At 33.5% G+C, this 23,289-nt stretch overlaps 1 protein-coding gene across 5 annotated transcripts in view; it reads right to left on the bottom strand.

The window, feature by feature from the left end:
• Positions 1 to 23,289, bottom strand: part of CDH8 (cadherin 8) — a 523,303-nt gene that overhangs the window by 212,155 nt on the left and 287,859 nt on the right. For all 5 annotated transcript variants that reach the window (XR_012485894.1, XM_074286561.1, XM_074286563.1 and 2 more), the window contains exon 5: positions 7,454 to 7,621. Coding sequence is in view for 4 of the 5 variants with exons in the window: in XM_074286561.1 (XP_074142662.1) it covers positions 7,454 to 7,621 (168 nt within the window). In the remaining variant the exon portion in view is untranslated. The remainder of the gene's footprint in view (positions 1 to 7,453; positions 7,622 to 23,289) is intronic.

Genomic DNA, 23,289 nt, shown 5'->3' with positions numbered 1-23,289 from the left:
GGATACAAAAAGAGGTAAGAAATGATTTTTGCCCTGAAGTTTTACAATACAATGGGAGAGATAACACCCAAATAAATGTATACCAAGAATGTCATGCACAGGATAATTAGGACATAATTAATAGAAAGAAAGCATTGGTATTAAGGAGTTAGGGAAAGCTTCCTATAGAAGGTGGGGTTTTAAATGGGAATTAAAGGAAGCCAGGGATGTCACTAATTGGAGGAAAGGAAGGAGAATATTATAGGCATAAGATAACAGTCAGAGAAATTTGACCTTCACTATAACCCTATGGATTGATGCTGTAATTATCCCAACTTTCCAAATGACAATACTGAAATTTCAAGATGTTAGAACCCATCTCAAGGGTATGTAACTCTTAAGCTTCTAAGGTGGGTGGGATTTTGCCCTTGATCTTTCCAGTTTCAAATACAGGCACTCTGGCCCCTATACCCCTCTGACTCTGATTCTAAGGAATTAGATAACCCCAGGTAAGGATAAATGCAATCTCATTCAGTTGTCATTTTAATTAAGACAAATATGAAGGGAACAAATTCTGCTACTTCTAGAGCTACCATGGAAGTCTTTAAGAGATATTGCAAATGGCACCTTCTGAACCTGTTATTTTCCTTTTTTCTCTACATTAATGTTACTATATTTGATATTGATTTCTTCTAACAAAGGGAGTAATCTGCCATTACTGAATACAAACAATAAGTTTCTGAGGAAGAAGAGCTGTTAATTAGATCATTAACTACACTGGCAACCCTAAATGGTAAGTCAGAAAGTAGAAAGGGAGGGAGTCTCCAATTCTGATCTCACTCAAAGTGTTCATCAAAGGCAGTCTACTATTTGAAAATAGGTTTTTATTTGAAGGCAGATTCATCAACATTGCCCCTCCAATCTTTTCTACTTGAAGTTCTATAGAGGAAAAATTATCTATTGGAGTTATTAGGGTGTGTGTCATTTTGATTTGAGGGCAGCCAAACAATTATCCTAAGTGAATTAACTAGTAGCCACCCAATTCATAATTACATTTTCCCTTAGTAGTACTTAGCCTGAAAAATACAATTTAGGTGGCTTTAATTTCTTCCCCCAATACATATTTTAAAAATCCCTTAAAATCTTAGAAGCAATGAAGACTAGGGAGGAATCATATTTTACCAGAGAAGCAAAGCAAATGTATTTCTGAATAAATGATTTTTTTTTTCCTGAGGCAATGGGGGTTAAGTGTCTTGCCCAGGGTCACAAAACTAGGAAGTGTTAAGTGTCTGAGTTTAGATTTGAACTCAGGTCCTCCTGATTTCAGGGCTGGTGTTCTGTCTACTGTGCCACTTACCTATTCTTATGTTACTTTCTTTCTGTTAGCTTCTCCATAGCCAGATTTGGCTGAAATGACATAGTTTCAAGATCTTCAAACCTTTATTATATCCAAAATATATCCCTAAGCATCAATTTGTCAGCTACTAAATTTAAAAGCACCCTTGGTTAGTAGACATTTGTTACTGTTGTTTTTTATCCTTTGATCTCTAAGAAGACCATGACATCAGGGAGGTGATGACTGCAAGTGAATTGAATTTAAGCGAAGAAGGGATAGGTAAAGTTACCTGCCTTATTTTCCGTTCCAGAACCATCTGGGTCCAGTGGCAAGATATAGATCAAGATGACTGGAGATGGCCCAGGATGAAATGGGAGATGTGAGCCTTTTTAAGCTAAGGTCTTCAAGTCTCAGTTTGACTGAGAACACACCTATCAAGTGATTAAGGATAGGTAGCAATTGAGGCAAAGAAAACATTTAGTTGACTCTCAATGATGTATTCTGTTAAAACTTTGTGAAATTTCTAAGATACCTATGCTGAATGACCTACTTCTTATTCTATGCTCAAAGCCACTTTTACTCCTAGTCAGAAGCTGTCTCTCTGCTTGTGTGATTGTTCACAATAACCCCAAAATGACTTTGATTTTCCTCTGCTGTCGCATCATGATTTATACATTTCTTTCACACATTAGTTTATCCAAGTAGAAGGAAACATTGAGAATTTCTGAGAGAAGTGGATAAAAGGCATCTCAGTTTTAGCCTATCTAAAAAAATAAAGGTAGGTGGGTGGAACACTCTAGAAGTAGTATCAAGAGGAAACCCAAGAAATGTAGGGTAGAAATAGAGAGGAAGAACCACGGGAGTGAGAGATTTAAAAGAATCCAGAAAACAAAAAATGCAATCTTGCCCAGGGATGGCCCAAACCATTCTGTTCTGCCACTGTACCTCAAATCTGCTTAAGAAGTAATCCATCATCTCTCTTCACTTCTCACCCTCTCTGCTGAAAGGGACATAGGTGACCAACAGTGTGAATGAGGATTTAATGAAGAGGCCAAGTTTCTTCAAGAAGCTGGATGACCCTCACTGTCATTTCACAGTCACTGAAGCTGTAGTAGGTAGCTTTTTACAATAGCAAAAGCATTACCCAACTATCCAGGAAAGCACAGTCCTAGTTCCAGCTCAACTCTGAATGAATCATTTCTCTTTGTTTCTTTCCAACTTTCCTCTCCTTTCCCCCCCCAAATTTTTTTTTGCTCTCTGCTTTTGTGGGATGTTTTGATTTCTACCATTTAAGACTCATTCTTTTGACTGAAGATTTTTTTTCCTTGTTAAAATGTAGGTAAGGATAACTCTATTCAGGATCAAACCTATTAAGGAAACACACTAAATTTAGAAGTAGATCTGGGCTTAAGAATGAATTTTATCCCTGTAAAGCTTTATGCTCATAAAAAATCATTGAAACTACTCCTTAAGGTCAGTGTGAGGAAAGTAGATTTAAAGTTGAAAAGTATGGTGGAAATGTGAGTCAATTTATGTGCTACGTATTCAATTGTTTCTAATGTGGATAGCTACCAAGAACCATAAAGACTCTTGGGTTCTGTCTTTGTTTCCGCACTAAGAAATAGGGATCTATGTTTATATAGTATAGTAATAGTTTAGTGAAAATGAGAAATCCATTTATAGATCAGTTATGGCTGTCTTTGGGGGAAGCAGACCTCATTGAATTGACCCTAGAAAAGGTATAAAATCATTGTACTTTGACTTTGGCCCTATCCAACACAACTGGGATGTGTTTCCTTCCCCTTTCCTTCTTTATATTCTCCATTATCCCTTTCAGTTATCCATTATAGAACAATAGTCCCAGTAGCGAAGAGCATGCCAGATGTCAGCTGTAAAAAGCCCTCTTTTTACAGATGAGCAAACAGACCTATGGCAATTAACATGCCCAAAGTCACAGAGTCAGGAAACTTTAGAGGACAGAATTGTCATAATTCTTCATACTTAACCTCTAGTTCCTATTAATTCATTTTCTTGAGAATTCATTTCTATAAAAATGTCTATGCTTGATAAGGTTTAAAGTGTTATTCTTTTTCTACATATACCTGCATTTTAACAGGGAACAAAATGTTAAGCCAAAAGAAAGAGGCTCAAGTGACAGGTATTGAAACGTCCCACTAGAGCAGAGAGGATGTATTTTGGGGGTAAGGCACTGGAGATGGTGCAGAGTTTGGTCTTCCTAGTATTCCTGAAATCATTCTCCTCTATTTCCTTAGAAAGAGTTTTTCAATGAGATTGGAAACAATAGATCTGAAAGTGGGGATGGAAGGCAGGAACACAGCCCAGTGACTGAATCAGCCTAGCTATTTAATAAAATATTTGCTAGTTTACTTTTTGAGTCATATATATATATTGAGTTCAATTCCCTCATTTTACAGGTGAGAAAATTGAGGCCATGGATTAAGTGATTGCCCAAAGTTACACAGCTTTTACTGGGGGAACCAAACCTTAGATATCCTGGCTCCTGGGCCACTGCATTTTCCCTTTGACCATATGTTCATTCCTGTACTCTTATTTTCCACCAGAAGCATGATTCCCAAACAATAAGGGTCAAGCACAAACTGAAGGAAAGAAAATAGACTGTGCAAATGCTTATGAAGACCCTGTGCGGTAGTCCCAACCCAAAGAGCTGTCTTTTGCCATTACATTGATGTGCTACTCTGTGAAACTCCCCATAAAAGTGTCTGCATCATTAGACACATGCTCAAGTCTATTGAACTCCTGCCCTGCCCTGACTTTACAAGTGAGAAAGCATAATCCCCACTTTGCCAACTGCAGAAGGGAAAGGAAAGAGCACAGTGATTGCCTATCTCCTTGCTAGGCTCTGTGTCTCTTGAGTTAAGCACAAATGGGATTTCTAGTTTTGATGAGTGACACAATGAAACTCTGAAGGAGAAATAGAATAGTTTACATACCAGTGAACTGGTAAGCACAATTTATGACCTGGAAAAAATTGGTTTCTAAGAAATTACCACTTTTTTAGAGTTTATATTTACTATGCACTTAATTGTTTGCACTATATTTTTCATTGATTGAAAGCAGAGACCAGGTTTGTTGTTAATAGCCTCCTCCCCCCAAAAGCTTAGGTCAATGCCTGACATATAGTAAATCATTACTAAATTCTTTTTGACGAATGACTGACAGGTGGTCTGAAATATTTCCAGGCAGTGTGACTGAACTCCAAAGCAACTTTGGTAACTATATCCTGAGCAGGTATCTATTCTATTTATATAAATGTATTATTTAAATGGATATTCAGCTATTATTTTCTATCAATATCTTTCTCCCATTAAAATATTATATCTATATTAAAATGTTTGCCTGCTCTTCCCTAACAGGGTCTCAAGAAATTTCAATAGTAACTTAAAATTATATAATTCACAAAACATTTTCCTTATTTGATCTCACCCAATCTTAACAACTCTTAGAATGAAAAATGCTGGAGGGATTGTATTTATTTTAAAGATTAGAAAACTCAGGCTTTTATAGGTAAAATGGATTGCCTAAGGTTACACAAAAATGGCAAGGAACAGAGTAAGGGCTCACTTTCAAAGACTTCTAACTCCAAAATCCAGAATGTTTTCTTTCAGATCACAACTGCCTTTCTACTGAAATTTATCCAAACTTTGAAAAAATGTTGTCAAGAAGAGAAAACTTCATTTGTACCTGCTTAAAGTTAGGCATCTATATTGTATATGCTATTTCCTAAGCGAATCTGCAGTACATCCTGCTTAAATCATGGCTGCTGATGTTTCTAAATTGTCCATTTGAATTGTCTTTATGTGTGTTTGACCTGGAAGTCTTCAAGCAGTGAATGGCTAGTTAATCATCTGGGATGTTCCAAAGAGGCTCCCCACCTAGGGTCAAAGATGGTCTAAAGCAATGTTATCAAAATCAAAAAGAAATTAATCGATATTTAAATATCCCTGTAGACCACAAGTTGATATAGTTTTAAAATGTAATGTTATATGTTTTATTATATTTTATTTACTTCATTAAATATTTCCCTAGTTCACACTACTTGGGAATCATTGCTAGAGCAGATCATGTATTAGATACATTTAATTTAAAGGACCTTAAAGTTCCATTTGAGCTCTAGAATTCTCTAAATGTACAACTCTATCTTTTATAAAGAAAAGAGGGTTGGCACAGAAATATATATCAGTCTAGCTATTCTCCTACACAGGTAGGCATTTGGCTGCTTTGGCAGGCAGGCAGGTTTTTCTCCTGGGGAATCAAATGGTATTCCAAAACTATATGAAGAAAGGGCCAGAGACTCTGAGTCTTTGAGTTGGAAGAGACTTTGAAAATAATTTTATCAGAACTTTTTGTAGAGGACAGAATTGAGACCAAGAAGCTGTCAATGGCTCAAAGCCATCTAGCTTTGGCAGAACTGGTACTCAAGTTTATATCTTCTGATTGTTGATCTAATGCTTCTACCATTATGGCAAGACTGCTTTCTTCTCCCACTTCGCTCAAGCTCCCACACCTTAAAACCAACTCTCAAGAATTAAGGAAAGAGCATTTATGTCCATATGAAAGTCAATAACTATAGGTGTCTCTCTGTTTCTCCTTGTGCTAAAATAGATACCTCTAGTATCTATATTATTTCAGGATTCTGGAATGTTAGAGCAATAAAATTACAGAGGGTGGAATATCACATACTTAAGTACACATATGCATATATATATATATATATATATATATATATATATATATATATATATATATATATATATATATATATATATATATATATGTGTGTGTGTGTGTGTGTGTGTGTGTGTGTGTGTGTGTGTGTGTGTGTATTCCAAATGAGACCTACTAGTAGTTATGTCATATAATTGATTTGATATTATTGATTAATTTTATAGGAATGCAATTTCCAGGTAACTGAAGTCTTCAAAGTCATTTAAAAGAGAAAACAATTGTGATGTCATTATCACATTTTTTGCCTTCTTAAATGCATTAGATACATCAAGGAGCTATGACTTTAACTATATAGATATTGCTGAACTAACATATTAATGTTACTATCAATTAGCATATTAATCCTTTAGGAGTTGGTTTAATGAAGTGAGTTTTTGTTGTTGTTTGCTTGTTTGCTTGCTTTTAATGGCCAGATAATGATAATCCCTGTGGCTAAAACTTTTGTTGAAGAGCCTTTCTGAATTGACCAGGTTCTCAGGAAAAGGACATGAGAGAGTCCACTGGTAGACCTACATCTGAAGTCTCTATAGCTTTAATGAACAACAAAAGAATTTGTTCCATAATCCAATGTCACCTATTTACCAAAATAAGGCATCATAAAATAATTTTAATTGAGTAAAGACACTGGGCATTATTTATTAATGAACTAAGTGAATATTAGGAATCAGTGATTATCTACAAGAACATATTCTTAGAGCCAGTTGAGGTATTTGTCTCTATGCTAAATGACTCTTATACCTTCATAATTTTCCTGCTCTCTACTGTTAACTCAGTTTTTATTGACTTCACTAAGTTATTCCTACATACCCCTTGCTCAAAGCATATTTGAATATATAATATAAAATATTTAATATTCAATGTATTATTGAATATATATTACTAATTAACAACATTTTCAAAATAAGATTAGCAATTTTCTTTATTTTACATATAACTTTTAGTTAACAGGCTAGTACAGTGTGGTATACTGATGGGGGTTTTAGATCCCTTTTCTTGAGAGCATAGGTTTTCTGATAGCTATTTTTCTTACTCAACAGAAATCTTTTCCCCCTTTGTCTCTGAGTTTGTAACTTGTTTCTAAAAGTTTTAGTTTTCTTGAAATCTAACTACTTTATCTGTGAAATATTACTATATCTATGTTTGAAGTTATAATTCATTAATATATTAATTCATAAGCATAATGTATTGAATAAAATTGGTGACTTCTTGTGCCCAAGTTTGTATCAGAGAAAAGCTTAGACAATGAAAGACACAACCTTGACACAACATTATGTACAAAATATACATAACTGTTGTGCAAACTCAATGAACTATAAAATACATAAAGAAATTCAAAAATAGTTATCAACCCAAAGTAGTAATTTCACTTACTCTGTGCAAACTTTGGAGGATTGTCGTTGACATCAGTGAGTGTAACAGTGAGAGTTGTGGTCCCAGACAAGCCCCCTGAATGTCCACCCATATCTTTGGCTTGGATGACCACCAGATATTCTTCCTTTGCTTCTCTGTCCATGTTGGGAAGAGCTGTTTTAATAATTGCTACAAAAAAGGGGGAAAAAAGCAGCAAATCAAGCCAGAGACAACATTAGAAAATGGATCTACATGCTGATTAGGTTTTTATTCTTTTTGAAGTCCTACATAGAGTAGTATATATAAATAAAAGTCCTACATATAGTAGAAGACATAGTCCTATCTGAAATTATGACTAAGTTATATCAGATGGCAATAGAGTGAAAATATTGAATTTAGAATCAGGACACCTGAGTTCACAACTTTTTTGTGTTTTGTTAGCTGTACAGTCTTGAACTACTTAAGTCATTTATTTGGACCTCAGTTTTTTCTATCTGTAAAATGAAGACAATAATAATATTCACAATGTTTTCTTATAAAGTTATTATCAGGAGAATATTTGTCTAGTGAAAAGCTGTTTATAATTTATGCTTTGTTATTCAATATTGTTATCATGATCACAAGAATTACCTAAGGAAGAACTTCAGAAATATATATTAACACATAATCTAGGTTTTCTTTTCTCCAAATTAAAATATAAATCATACACAATATTCATCCTATTGTTCTGTGGAAACAATTACAAGTAAATGAATCCTAAAATCTATTACACACTGAATCCTTTTGCAAAAGGACATAAATATACAAATAGCTAAGAGTTTTGGTATCAAAGATGATTTATTACAAAACTAATAAATATATTAGAAAAATAAAATATGCACAAATATACATATAAATTCAAATTCAAAACTACAAGAAAATGACAGTATCAAATGAAGTAATAAATGACAATAATAATCTCACCATAGCATATATATTCATAATTACCAAGCTAAACATAATATTTAAAGCTTTAAAATATATAGAGAAAAACAAACACCTGAATAAAAGACAGGTAAGTACATATCATGATGTTTATTACTGTAATTATCCCAAAGGAACTTTCAGGGAGCTGGCAAAAGTTGAACTTACGGCCCAATACTTATGTTCAGTTTTAAAAACAAAAACAAAATCTATATTAAACACCTGTGCAATAGTCAACGTAATTTTGTGAGAAATATCAGTACCAAGATATCTATTTTTCTCAGTAGTATTTATATTTGAAATTTGTTGAACAAGAAAATAAAAATGAAATTATGGTGAAGATGATAATGATAGATGAACAACTCATATAATTTTATATTCATGTAATACTCTAGAGTTTGCAAAACATTTTCTTTAAAAGGACCCCATAAAATAGATCATCCAAGTTCTATCACATAAGTCATAAAAATTAGAGATAAGAAACATTTGGCTCAGGAAGATATGATAACTGGCTATGATATGCTATCATATATAATATGATATGATATCATAAAAGATATGATAATAATAACAATAATAATGACATGTCACATCAAGGCAGCTGGCAGTATAGTGGATAGAGTGCTGGTCCTGGAATCAGAAAGACCTGAGTTCTAAATAAGCATCATTGATGAAGTGACACTGGGCAAGTCATTGAACCTCTGCTTCCTTCAATTTCCTCAACTGTAAAACTGTACACAATTTACTGTGTACAACTGTAAAACTTAGCACAATATCTAATACATAGTAGGTACAATTTAAGGTCTGCAAATATTTTTATCTAAATTATCTTATGTGCAGGTGTTATTATTATCTCCATTTTACAAAAAGATAATACTGAGACTAGTCAGAATTATGTTGTATTAGTAAGCACCTGATGAAAGATTCAAATCCAGATGTTTCTGGTTCCAAATAAATCATTCTATACCATGCTTCCTCTCAAAGCTATGTATGTAAGAAAGCAGACTATTAAATAAATCAATCAAATCACCCCACCCTATGCAAAATAAATATCGAAATGTTAAATCATCGTATTTTAATGAAGAATAGTCTACAACTGAATCAAAATCAATCAAAATTATATAAAGGGAGATGAGCTCTGGTGGGCTTGAAAAGTCCAATTTTCTTCCCTTGAGACAAAGGAGGTTAGAACTCCTGAGAGAAACTACCACCTAGAATGAAAGGACCTGGACCCACAGAGGGTCAATCAAAAGGTTTACACAAGTTTTTATGCTCCTTTGATCATTTAAAATGATCTCATACTTCAAGTACAGGAAGAATGTTCAGATTGGTCAAAGAAATCTGGTCATGCTCTATGGCTCATGTATACAATATCCAGCCAGTTCAGGACCTAGAGATTTGGATATCTGGTGAAGGAGATAAGATAGAGCTATCCCTGAGAAGAAATCACTTAGTGAGAGAGAGCATCTGAATCTTAACTTGGGTATACTTCCCTTTCTCTTAACCAAAGAAGGAACTAGTGAACATCAGAAGGACAGAGGATTTGGACTTTTCCAGTGACACCCTAGCAACATTCTCCAGAACAGCAGGGGCTGGTGAGAATATCTGCATAATAATGTATAATAATCATTGAAATGTGGAAAGCAGATTCAAGTCTCAAAATTCAAGAGGATTTGGAAATAGAAAAGATAAACTATACACAAGGGGAATTAAGGACCCCCCCAAAATAACTTCAAGAAGGTATTATGTTACCCTTTTGCCACATACTGTCTAAGCTTACACTACAAATTTGTGGAAGAGAGTATCATAGACTTTTTGGGTTATTGGCTTATATAAACTATGCTTACCAGGCCAGCTTAACTAATTACTCTGGATAATTAATTTATAATAGTTAATAATTATAGTAAGAAACACAATGGTATGGCCTAGTAATTAATAATACTCTTCACTTCCACTTCAGCCATTTCCCAACTCTTAGTTTGGAAATGTAGCTAAACTTTTAGGGTACCAACTCATCAGTGTGAATGGAAATGAGGGGATTAATCCCCCAAAACAGGATCATATATAAGTAGAAATGTTGAAATCATATCTTCTGACTCCAAAGGCCAGTACTTTTTTTCTACTATTGAAAAATTTTGAAAAGGGAAGGATTTAGAAATAATCTCACAAATTATTTTACTATTTGATAATTAAGGTACAGAGCAGATTAATTACTTAATCTATATCACATATATAGTTAGAAGCAGAACCAGTTTTCAATCTCATTTTTTGACATTGAAGTCCTGTTCGTTTGCCATCACTGAACTTTCTTTTTAAATCAGCCCATTTCCTCTTATCTAGGGAAAATCCCCTAGCTATTCTATAAATGTTAAAAACAATTGGAAGATGCGACATTTTTTCTGTGACTATTTTTTATTGTAATCTTGTTTTTTTGAATCATATGTTGTAATGAAATCATCTGTCTGTTAAAAGAGTGCAAAGAGTTCATGTTACTGAATCATTTGAGTTGTCAGAGCGCCAAGGGAAATCTAATCCACCTGGGCAGTGGACTTTTGAAAGAAAGCTCAGAGCTCTAGGGCTCTTTATTAGACATAGAGATGACTCTTCTTTCAGGGGTTCCCATTCAGAGAGCATTCAACTGGAGGACATTGCTTATTTGGAAACATTTACTGTAACTCAATAATATGCTGGGATTCAGTAGGTTATTTCAAAAAGTAATCATATTACACTGTGATTCTATGGATCCTACCAACATCATTATTTCTCTATTTGTTTTCTCCTTTATTTAAAGAGAGAGAGAGAGAGAGAGAGAGAGAGAGAGAGAGAGAGAGAGAGAGAGAGAGAGACAGAGAGAGAGACAGAGAGAGAGACAGAGAGAGAGACAGAGAGAGAGACAGAGAGAAAGAGAGAGAGACAGAGACAGAGACAGAGAGACAGAGAGACAGAGATTCAGAGATAGAGAGATGGAGGATAAAGAAGGAAAGAGGAGGCTACAGAAAAGAAAAGATGGGGAGGGAAAAGAAGGAAAGATTGGATAAAAGGCAAGAAAGAAGAAAAGACAAAAAAGAAGGGAAAACAATGAGGAGGATAGAGCATGCAACAAAGAGGAAAGGAAAATAATGGAAGTAAAAATATAGAGCTTGAAGAAAGGTCATAAAATCCAACTCTCATTTTATTGATGAGGAAACTGAAGCAGGAAAATATAAAGGGACTTGCCCAGACTTACATAGCTAATAACTGTCAAAAGTAATATTCAAACACAAGTCCTCTGGGGAGGAGTGGATAAGGAATGAGAAAATGTGAGAAAAAGTGAAATAGAAGGAATAAAAAGAAAGGGAAGAAAAGGACAAGGAGGAGAGGAGAGAGAAAATGGAAAAAGAGAAAAAGAAATGGAAGAGAGAAAAGGCAAGCAAATGAAGAGATTGTGAGGGGGCAGTATTTAAGACATCTACAAAGTACTGTAGTAAGAAAATATCTTAATTAGCGATTGAAGTATAAAGATGTCCAGATGGAATAAATGCTTTAGAAAACACACACACACACACACACATACACACACACACACACACACACACACACACACACACACACACACCTGTGTCTATGTCTGTGTGTGATTACTTCATCTTCAGGGTCAGACTTTTCAGAAGGTGGGGTTAGAAAATTGCTTCTTTCTTGCAATATTTCTTTTGGGAAAACTATTATTCATCTATTTTAAATCTTTTTACTCTATCCAAGGATGACCTTGCAAGTTATGCTATCACTCTAAAGACTGACACAGGGCTGCCACTGATGTAAGTGAAAATTAGATGGTATCCTAAGGGAAACTAGCTCAAACCATGTTGTAAGGCCCAGGTTAGGGCAAGGCATGCACTCAGAAGCCCTTAGGTCACCTCAGACATTGGTCACTTGTGGTTTGCAGGGTAAGTCAATGATTATGTAGCTACCTTGTGTCCTATATAATCTTATTCACAGCATCATCTCAGAAGATTCGAAGCCCTCTAACTCTATTAACTATTTTTGAAATGAAAATACCATCATGAATAGCAAGTAGTTGAAAGTAATGTCAATTTTAGATCGTGGCTTGCTTTATTTGACTCAGTCACAAAGGTTAGGGACTCACAGTTTCCAAAATGAAAGAGTTCCTTAGTTTATAAGACCTGGAAGGAGAAGTTAAATAAAGACTTCAATCAATAAGCCATAGAACTAAGAGTCATGGAAGCACAGGATCATAATCCAATATCTTCATTGTTGTACATATTAGAAAGCTGAGGATTTACTTGTGTGGAGCCAAACAAATGTTAGGATTTTGAGAGGGATTCAGACTATTCTATCCAATAAATCAGAGTTGTCAACCTCAAGGACTATATATTGACTTGTTCTTCCACCATTCAGTCACATCTGCCTGAACAATACTGTTCATGAGATTTTTTAGGCAAAGATATTGAACTGGTTTGTCATTTTCCCCTCTAGTAGATAAAGGAAGAAGTTAAATGACTTTAAAGTTAGCAAGTATTTGACACCAAATTTAAACTTTGGTCTTCCTGAAAACCTAGCTTTTTACCTATTGACTTAGAAAACCACAAATTAACATTTTTAGGTTGCATTGTATTTTTAATTTTGTTAAATTTGAATCTGCAGTTGAAAGTTTTACTTTTCTGCCAAGGTTCTCTGATGGCAGCTTGGTACCAGTGCACTAAACCATTATGGAATATTTATTCAGAATCAAGTTTTCCTAGGCTACCCCTAACCTTTTAGGGATAAGATTCATATGCCTAAAATGAACTTGTTCAAGGTTACTAAGCTAAAATCTAGTGACAACACAAAAATCAAGATAAGTGATGATAGTTGAGGGTACAGTGGATGATCTTGCTGTTTTCAATGTCTGGCCATGTATTAAGCACTCCATACTATTTTCATTAGCCATTTTCAAGACAAATGGAACAAATTGTTCTCATCCAGTCATTCCATTGGGGAAATCTTCGCATACTTGGACATGTCCCTAATGAATTGAAGGATTTGAGGTCCATTAGTTGACCTCAACCTGGTTTAGACCATCTGCCAAGTTGGTCTTGAGTCCTCTGAGCATGCTCCATTTTCTTGGAGCCACAATTGAAAGCCAAATGTCAGGTGAACATCAAAGGTGCATGAGTAACCCTGAAAAAAGCTCTCATACCAGAAATGCTGCTTTTCCTTGAATACCCCATCTGCCCCAATGTAGAATGTTACTGATATTCTCAAAGCACAACAGGTCAAAGGCATCCATCGCTGTGAGCTGTATAAAAATGTGAATGCTTTTGATTGGCATTTAAAGTTCTCTGCAAACTAGCTCCAACCCATATTTCCAGAATGATCTGACATTCCTCTCTCTCATATATTCTATTTACTTGGAGCCTTCATACAGGCTTTATCCCATGCTTGAAATATTATTTTTTTTCTGTCTCTGTCTCTGACTCTCTCTGTCTCTGAATTTCTCTCTGTTTGTCTCTGTCTCTCATCTCTGCTTTTCAGAATATCTACTTTTCTTCATGGATCATCTAGAGGGTTCCATCCTATACTAGGTCTCCTCTGATCTTTGTTCATATTAACATTGCATTAATTTTGTATTTTCTTATTATTTTATGTTTGACTTCCTCCAAGTCAAATATATGTTCCTTGAGGATAAAACTATTTCATTCCTTAATTTTTGTATTGCCCAGGCCTAGACCAATGCCTGTCATATAGTAGTATGCAATATATGTTTGGAGAATGAATCAATGGGTCAGAACTATCAGAAATATTTAGTTTCTCTTCAATTACCAATCCTTTCTTAATGTTGATCTTTCTTGTTTTCTCTGAAGCATTTGATAGTGTTGATCACTCACTTTCAAGGTTTTCATAAATTTTCTCTGTTCAGGTTATCCTATCTTTATAACCATTCTTCCATTTCTCTCACTGTGTGTGTCTCTGTCTGTCTCTGTCTCTGTTTCTGTCTCTGTGTCTCTCTCTGTTTCTCTCTCTTTCTCTCTCACTGTTGCCTTGTGTCTGATCTCTCTCTTTTCTATTACATCCAAAGAGAAAAAACAAAACAAAACAAAACTCCAGTTCACCCACAGTGCAGGAGCCATGAAATGAACCAATGAGAGACAAAGAATTTCCTTTCTCTCTTTTACTTTTTGATTCTGAGGTTTCCCTTGGCCTAGGATTTACATTTCTATTCTGTATTGCTTGCCCTTCTGATGCAGGTCACCATCAAATCTTGTTGATCTTGGAATCAGATCTGCAAATATGATGCTGTAGGCATGCACTCAATCATGGAAACCTAGAACTTGAACACAAGGGGAGATTTGAATTCAGATCTGGGATTGTGTGTTCTATGGGCATAGAACTAAAAAGAACCTAATGCTCATTCTTTCCAAGAGTATGAGGCCCTATAAGGGAAGATTATGTCTCCCACATGTTGAATGTTTAAATTTATATGTTTATGATTGTACTTTTGATGTAAATATTCCTTTACAAGCTTCCAATACTGTATAGTCATCCTTTTTCACATTCATTAACAGTGAATTTATTCTAAATCTCTATATACTCTCTTTTGGTGATCTCATCAACTTCCATGTGTTTCATTATCATATCTATGCAGATGATTCCCCAATCTTTTTTTAATCTATCTTTAGTCTTTCTCCAGAGCTCTCCTCCTATATTACCAACTGTCTATTGCATATTTTCAGATGAATGTCTAATAAAGAGAGACCTCAAACTTAAACTTTTCAAGAGAGAACTCACTTCCTTTTAAACCCCACCTTTCTTCCAAAAGGAGATCACTATTCTTCACTCTCCCAGGCTCAAAATTATGGAATCATATGGTATGAGATGGAGTCCTTCATGTTAAGCAATATGGACATATTCCATCATGTGTGCCATCTTAGGGAGCATCAGCTAAGGCCAAAAGATATCACTATCTTAGGAGAAATGGATATGACCAGAAGAAGCTTCAAGTACATGGATTTGTAATATCAGAGCTTTTCCTTGATATACCAGGTAGTTTTATAGATCGTTCCTTTGAAAAAATATATTATTAAAAGGGAAACAAGAGGAAAGTGGCAATATATAAAATGATATGAAGGAATATGTAATAATAAATTTGTTGGATATAATATAATTAAATGAGTTTTATAGTTGTATGGCAGCATTTCTGATCCTTTCTTTGCCAGCACTATCATTATGCACATTAGAAAGTTCTGGGAGAGATTTTTAGGTATTATGTAATCCAAAATCATATATATATATATATATACATATGCATATAGGAAAACTGAGGCACAGAGAGATAAAATGACAAATTCGTGACTGTCAAAGAAGAAAATTTCAAAGTCAGATTTGGGACTGACAACCCATCCTCTGACATTCTCTGCTTTTATGCCATTACACTACCTCTTATGCTTAATAAATATTTTCAGTTGAATTTAATTGGCATATCAAAAAAATGGCTATTCAAATTAATGATATTGATGTCATTTTGATGATAATGATGATGCTTTAAATAATGCAAAACACTTTAATAAATAACTTGTTTATCACAGAAACTCTTTGAAGCAAATACTAAGTTATCTCCATTTTATAAATGGAGAAACTTTTTTTCTTTGATGCAGTACGAAAGAGAGATCAGGCAAAAGTTGAGACTGTCAGAAACAAAAAAAAAGTTCAAAAGTGTAACAGTTTATGGACAAATTTATGTGGCTATATCTAGGAACTTGCCACATTTTTGTAAGTCTTCAGTCTTTCTATTCAGATAATTTCTCAATGTAAAACCTTTGGACTTGGAGAAAAGAGAGATTCAAAAAGTCAGAGGCAAGATTTGAATATTTTTTTTTCTCCAAGTCCAAAGATCTTTTGTTTCATCATTTAAAAAAAAATCATTATTGTTCTAAATATTAGACAAAAATAGTGTCCCAAAAGTCCTATTTCAGCTTTTTTTAGTTAAAATTAAAATTTTAGTTTAAGTCTATGCTAAGAATTTAAAACTACTTTATATTACATTTATTTCACATATTTCACATTTCCCCCCTTCATCTTTTTGACAAGCAATATTCAAAAAACTATATGTTTCAATATTTAGGCAATTATGTGTCCTAGGAAGACCTGAGTTCAAATTTGGCCTTAAACATTTACTAACTGCCTGACACTGGGCAAATTAATTAATCCTTTTCCAACCTAAGTTACTGGAATAATAATAACACCTTCTTCTCATAAGTGGAATGAGAATCAAATGCAATTAATTATATTTGTAAAGTTCTTTTTTTTTTTTTTTTTTTTTTTTTTTTTTTTACAATTTAAAATGCTATGTAAATACTAGCTATTAATAAGCAGGAACCTACCCCAGAGGGTTGTAAGTCTTGTAGAATAGTCCATTTTACTATGATTGAATAGAAAAATCACAGGTCATAATGGCATAAAATCTCAATTGTGTGGAACATTTAATCCGAATTTGTTTGTCTTAAGCTTTGCAAAACGGGAAAAAGAAATAGATCATTTCAAGGATTTTTTTTCTTTTGATTTTAAAAAGTTATTTAATATTCTATTTCCCTCCCAATTACATGAAAAATAAGTTTTAGTATTTTTTTTTATCTGAGTTCCCAATTCTCTCTCTTTCTCCCTCCCCATCCCTCTTCATTGAGGATGAAAGCATATTAGGTAGGCATGTAAAACATTTCCATAATAATCATGTTGTAAAAGAAAACAGACAAAATTCTCAAGAAAAATAAAGTAATATAATTATGTTTCAATTTGTATTCAGACACCATCAGTTCTTTGTCTGAGTAAGGATAGCATTTGACAATATATGTCCTTCAAGGTTGCCTAGAATCATTATATTTCTGAGAATAATTAAATATTTCACAGCTGATTATCTTACAATATTGCTGCTACTTTTTACATAGTACATTTCATTTTGCATCAGCTCATGTAAGTCTTTCCAGGTTTTTTTGAGAGTATCCTGCTCAGTGCAGAAAAGTATTTTATCATACTTAGATATCACAGTTTCTTCAGTCATTCTTCAATTTATGGACATCTCAATTTCCAATTCTTTGTCCCAGAAAGGAGATGATATAAATATTTTGGTATACATAGTTCCTTTTTTTTGCTTTTTATCTCTTTTGTGATACAGACCTGGTAGTGAGTGGTATTGCTAAACCAAAGGATATGCATGCTTTAATATTCCTTTGGGAATAATTCTGAATTACTCTTCAGCATGGTCAATTCATTTTACAACTCCACCCCTCCTCCACCATATATCAGTTTTTTTTTTCTGTTCTATTAGCCAATATCCAATATCAGAATTGTGTTAATTTGCTTTTCTCCTATCAATAGTTATTTAGAGCATTTTTTTTTTCATATGGCTATAGATAGCCTTGATTACTTCAACTGAAAATGTTCAATTTTTTTTTTTTTATCATTTTTCAATTGGGGAATGACTCAATTTTTAAATGAATTATAACTTAGTTTTCAATATGATGAAAAATAGGTCTTTATCAGAAAGAAATTGCTTCTTTTTTTTTCTCAGTTACTTTTGTTAACTCTATTTCCCTATCCCTCCCCCTTTATTCTATTTTCTCTTTCCTTTCACTGTTCCTCCTCAAAAGTGTTTTGCTTCTGACTACTTCCTCAATCTGCCCTCCCTTCTATCACACCCCCACCTCTTTTATCTCTTTCTCCTCCAACTTTGCTGTTTTTCTACCCAGCTGATTATAAATGTTATTCCTTCTTTGGACAATTTTGGTAAGAGTAAAGCTCGCTCCCTCCTCCTCACCATTTCCTTCCTCCCTTTAATTTTAAAAGCTGTATTTTTTTACTTCTTTTATGAGATAATTTTGTCCCATTCTTCTTCTCTCTCATCACCTTTGCTCCAGTACTTTCCTCTTTCAACTATTAATTCACACCTATTTTCTCTGTCTATATATACTTCTTCAAACTGCCCTAATAATGAAAAAAAATTTATGAGGCATAAGTATTATCTTCCCTTGCAGGAATGTAAACTGTTTAACCTTGTTAAATTAGCAGGAAAAGTCTGTTGCACCTGGGTGTGAGTAGAACAAGTACAACACTTTCTAAGCTATCTTTGGTGTCTGTGGGTTGGGAGACCTGGAAATCACCACTGCTGCCATAGATTCAGTCTCCCTGGGGTCTGCTCCCTGTTTGCTGGGGCTGGCACCCAAACTGCACTGCTCTCCCATCCTGGTACAACAGACCTTTCCTGCTGACTTTCTAAGTTGTCTGAGGCTGGAAAAAATGTTTCATTCCATCTTTTTTGTGGATTCTGATGCTCTAGAATGTGTTTAGAGTGATGGTTTAAAGTTATTTGTAGGTATTGGAGAGAAACTCAGTCCAGTCTCTGCCTTTACTCTATTATCTTGACTCCTCTGTTCATTTCAATTTTTAAATGAATTATAACTTAGTTTTCAATATGATGAAAAAAAGTAATATCATGTTCAGAAAATAGCTTAGTCTTTAATTCACCACTACTTGTAAAGTTTGTTTATTTAGGAAATATGGGATGATAGAAGGCAATGAGAAAGGAAGGGAGATAGTTTAGCCTTCTACTGACTAATTCTCTAGCTTGTAGTAATTGATTTAAATTCCTGGTGTCTCTATTTCCTCCTTAGCAAAATGAGGAAATGAAAGAAATTATTCCAGGTCTCTTCAAGGACTCATATTTCTGAGTTCTATATTCTAAGATTCCTTATAGCTCTATGATACTAAGTTCCATATTTCTTCCGACTCTAGCATTGTTTGATTCTGAGTCTTCTACTCTTGGTTCAATCATACAAACAAGAATAATAATTGATAATAGTTACTGTAGTTATCATGTTTAAATTTTGCCATCTTTTTTTTTTTTTTACAAATGTAATTTTATTTTATCCTTACAACTCTGAGAGATAGGTGCTATTATTATTCCCATTTCACAGAGGAGGAAACTGAGGCTGAGAGATTAAATGACTTGTCTAACTTCACACTGCTAGTATTAGCAACAGAATTTGAATTCCTCTTCCTTACCTCAGGGCTGTTGCTCTATTCTCTTTAATACCTATCTGCCCAAGTTCTAGTTTTGGAAACATAAAGTGGGTTGCTGTCCTATTCCCTCTACCATCTAATCACAAATCACCTTAAGCAAGTCATTTCCCCTTGGATGTCCATCATTTATTCAGCTTAAAAAAAAAAAAGAAAAGAAAACAGTAGGATAAGATGATGCTTAGTATCTCTAACATTCGATTTTATGACAAACTTATACTTGATTTTTAGACATGAAATCCTGAACTATGTAAGACCTCCTTTCTTCCAAACAGATTAAATTATGTTCAATCTCTTTAAAATTGTTGAGAAATATGAAATGTCACATTTTAACAACAAAGGTAGGTGGAAAACAGCAACAACAACAAAAGTGGTAATGATTTTTCAATTCATCTCAAAAACTCACATAATCAGAGATGACCAGTCTTGATTTAAATCATCAATTCCTGAACTTGTTTTCCTCTACTAAAGCAAGGAATCTGTCACAGCTATCATTCTGGAATTCAGTTCCTCACTGATGATACACAGATCCGTTTGATTCTCTCTCCTATTTTAAAGAGATATTTTTAGTTCTTATTTTCTCCCAATCAAATGCAGATTTTCCTGGTGCAGAAGTTTATGAAATTAAATCCTTCTAGCACCAAAGTTCTTATCAGTTTTGAACATCTGTTCAGCATGAGTCATCCTCTGGGGATTACTTTTGATTATAATCCAATTTTGTCATCTCCAAATTTTAAAATTTGTATTTTTTCCCATCTCATTGTCTTTGGCATTATCTTTTGAGAGGTTATTTTATATTCCTCAAGAAGGCTTCTTTTTCTGATTTTCATGATCTCTCCAGATTGAGGCCTGTGGCTCCATGTAAAAGATATGAAGATGTTGATTAACTCTTTTGTTATTTCAAAGGCTGATTACTGTAATTCACTCTTCTTGGGTCTCTGAGATTGTGCTGTTCAGAGATTGCAGTTGATATAAAATGCTGTGCTAGGCTTCTCTTTGGAATAAGACTTGTTGAGTATATTATCCTAGTTATAAAACCACCTGCTATGTTAGCCCTAAAATCCCCCATAGTTTCAAAGCACAGTTGTTGACCTAATCCCTGTGACTGATGAGCTCAACTGGTTTCTGAATCTTGTGAATGAATCTAAAGCTTACCCTATGCTATGGGGAGATAATGATCTTATAGTTGAAAGCATACCCATGACCAATCTAATAGAATTTGGACAGAGGCTGTGGTTGGCCCACTATAATAATTCTCCACTATTGGAAAATAATTCAAGAAGCCTGACCTGCAGTAGTAGATCAGAAGGAAATTTATGATAATTGTAAAGCAATACACTTATCAATAAAAGTCAGACCAACTATTTGGAAAACTACTTTTTCCCACTATGGAACTAAAATTGAAAGTTTGAATGAAGTCTAGAGATCTCCTTTCAAATTTTACTTTAATTTTTAAAATAGCTAAATTTTTCCTTAGATATTGGTTTTATTCTCTTCTATAACCTCTTTTATCTTTCCCAGAGAGCCATCCCTTGAAATAGAGGAGTGCAGGGGAAAGAAGAAAATAAATCTTCCAAAATAACAAATTGTCAGTAAATGTTTAACATTTTATGTAGTATTTCATATATATGATACACAACAGCTACAAATAAATGAACAAATTCATCTACTTATTTCTCTTTTTGGAGGGCTGAACTTGGTTGTAGTATTCTATAGCATTCAATGATTGTTATTATTGTGTTCATTTAAACTGTTATCATCTTTGTATATATTGTTTTCCTGGTTCTGCTTATTTCACTTTGCAGCAGTTTAATGTAAGTCTTTTTTAAATTTTCACTATATTTGTCATGTTCATGCAGTGATATTCTTTTTTAAAAAATCAATTTTGTTATTAATAGTCATTTTATCATTTTTAAGTATTTATTTTCTCTGTCTCCTCACCTCCTTCCCTGGAAAAACAAAACAGAACAAAATGTTTGTAACAAATATGCATAGGCATGAAAAAACAAATTCTCATACTGTGCCAGGACTTAAAATATGTGTTTTAATCTGTATATTTAGTTCATCATCTCTCTACTAGAAGATTGGTAGATTTCTTTTTTTATTAGTTATCTAGAATTATGGTTTATTATTTGGAGATCAGAATACTTGATGCTTTCAAAATTAATTTTTATAATGATTTTATTGTAAATGTGATTTTTCTGCATCTTCTTACTATACTCTGTACCAGTTCTATAAGACTTTTCATGTTTTGTTTTGATTTGTTTTTATGAAAATATTGTCTTCAATATCTCTTATGATTCAATGTTAATCTCTTATAATCACATAAAATAATCTATTTAGCTGGTTATCATTTACAAAGTTCTACTATTTGGATGGGCCAAAATTCATTTAGGCATTCTCCAATAGTTTTGCATCTACTTTGTTTCCAGTCCTTTCTCCCACGGAAAAAAAAAAAAAAAAAAAAGTCTGCTATAAATATATTGGGAATTGTTGCTGTTCTTGTTGCTGCTGACTTCATTAGGATATATTCTAGTTTTGGAAGCATTGATTTAAAATTTATGAGCATTTCAATCTGTTTTTTTTTTTTTTTTTAGAATTCTAAATTGCTTTTCAGAATGGCTTGGCCAATTCATAGCTCTATCAAGAATGCATCAACATAGTTTTGTTTTCACCTCCCCTGTCTTTCATCATTTTTTGTCAATTTACTGGTTATGATATGAAACCTCAGGGATTTTTTGTATTTGCACTTCTGTTATTATTAGTTATTTGTAATTTTCTTCCATATGGTTGTTAATAGTTTGGAATTCTTTTGAGACTTGTTAGTTCATTTTTTTGGTGTTATACATTTGTCAGTCATCTAAATGCCTTGCAAAGCCTTATAAGTGATACTTTATATGTCACACCCAGTCAACCTCTTTATTTCTGTCATTAATTTTGTTTCTGTAAAAATCTTTTCAATTATATACAATCAAATTTATCTAGTCAGTATTTTATAATTGTCAATAATTGTTTTTGAGCCTTGAATGGTTGACATTACTTGCCTTTTCTCCCTGTACATGGAAAGTCTATGATCTGCTTCTATTCTAATATCTATTTTTAAAATGTTACATTTAATATTAAGGTGACATATACATTTTAATGCATCATGGAATATGGTGTAAAATGTTAGGGTAAATCTAATTCTGCCACAATGCTTCTCAGTTTTCTTCAAAATTCTGGTCAAATCATGATTTAATTTCCAGGTTACTTATGTCTTCAGTTTTATTATTGAATTCAACTCTGATTTTGATAACAACTACTTTGGAATATATAGTTTGAGATCTAGGAATGCAATTCCCCCTTCACATCTACTTTTTTTTTTCTCCTGAAAAGGCAAAATATGAATCTAACAAGATTCTTCTTGTACTCTTTTTTGCACATTTTATATAAGTACAAATCCAAAGAATCCAACTTCTAATCATTTCATAGCTAAAAGAAATATGTTATTATACCATATGAGAACAATAAAAGTAATTTCAACATTGATCATATGTTTGATCTGTATCTAGAGCTAGTTAAACTGCCAACTAACTATATGAACTAATAAACTTACTTCCCCTCTTTGATTTTCTACTTCCTCCTCTATAAAATTAGAAGTTAATTATAAACTTTAAGAGTCATCCTAATTCTCACATAAGATATTCAAACATTCTGTGCTCCATAGTCCTTCCCAAATTGGGCATTTGTGTCTCTATTATTATTCTGCCTTGCATTTATAATTTCCCTTGCCAAAATTATTTTGCAAAGGTCCATGTCTTAAACACATAACTATGTAATAACCAATAGATACTTCTCAAACTGGTTAT

Source organism: Sminthopsis crassicaudata, chromosome 2 (genome assembly GCF_048593235.1).
Source record: "Sminthopsis crassicaudata isolate SCR6 chromosome 2, ASM4859323v1, whole genome shotgun sequence".
NCBI lineage: Eukaryota > Metazoa > Chordata > Mammalia > Dasyuromorphia > Dasyuridae > Sminthopsis > Sminthopsis crassicaudata.
This window is presented reverse-complemented; position numbering and strand designations above follow the sequence as displayed.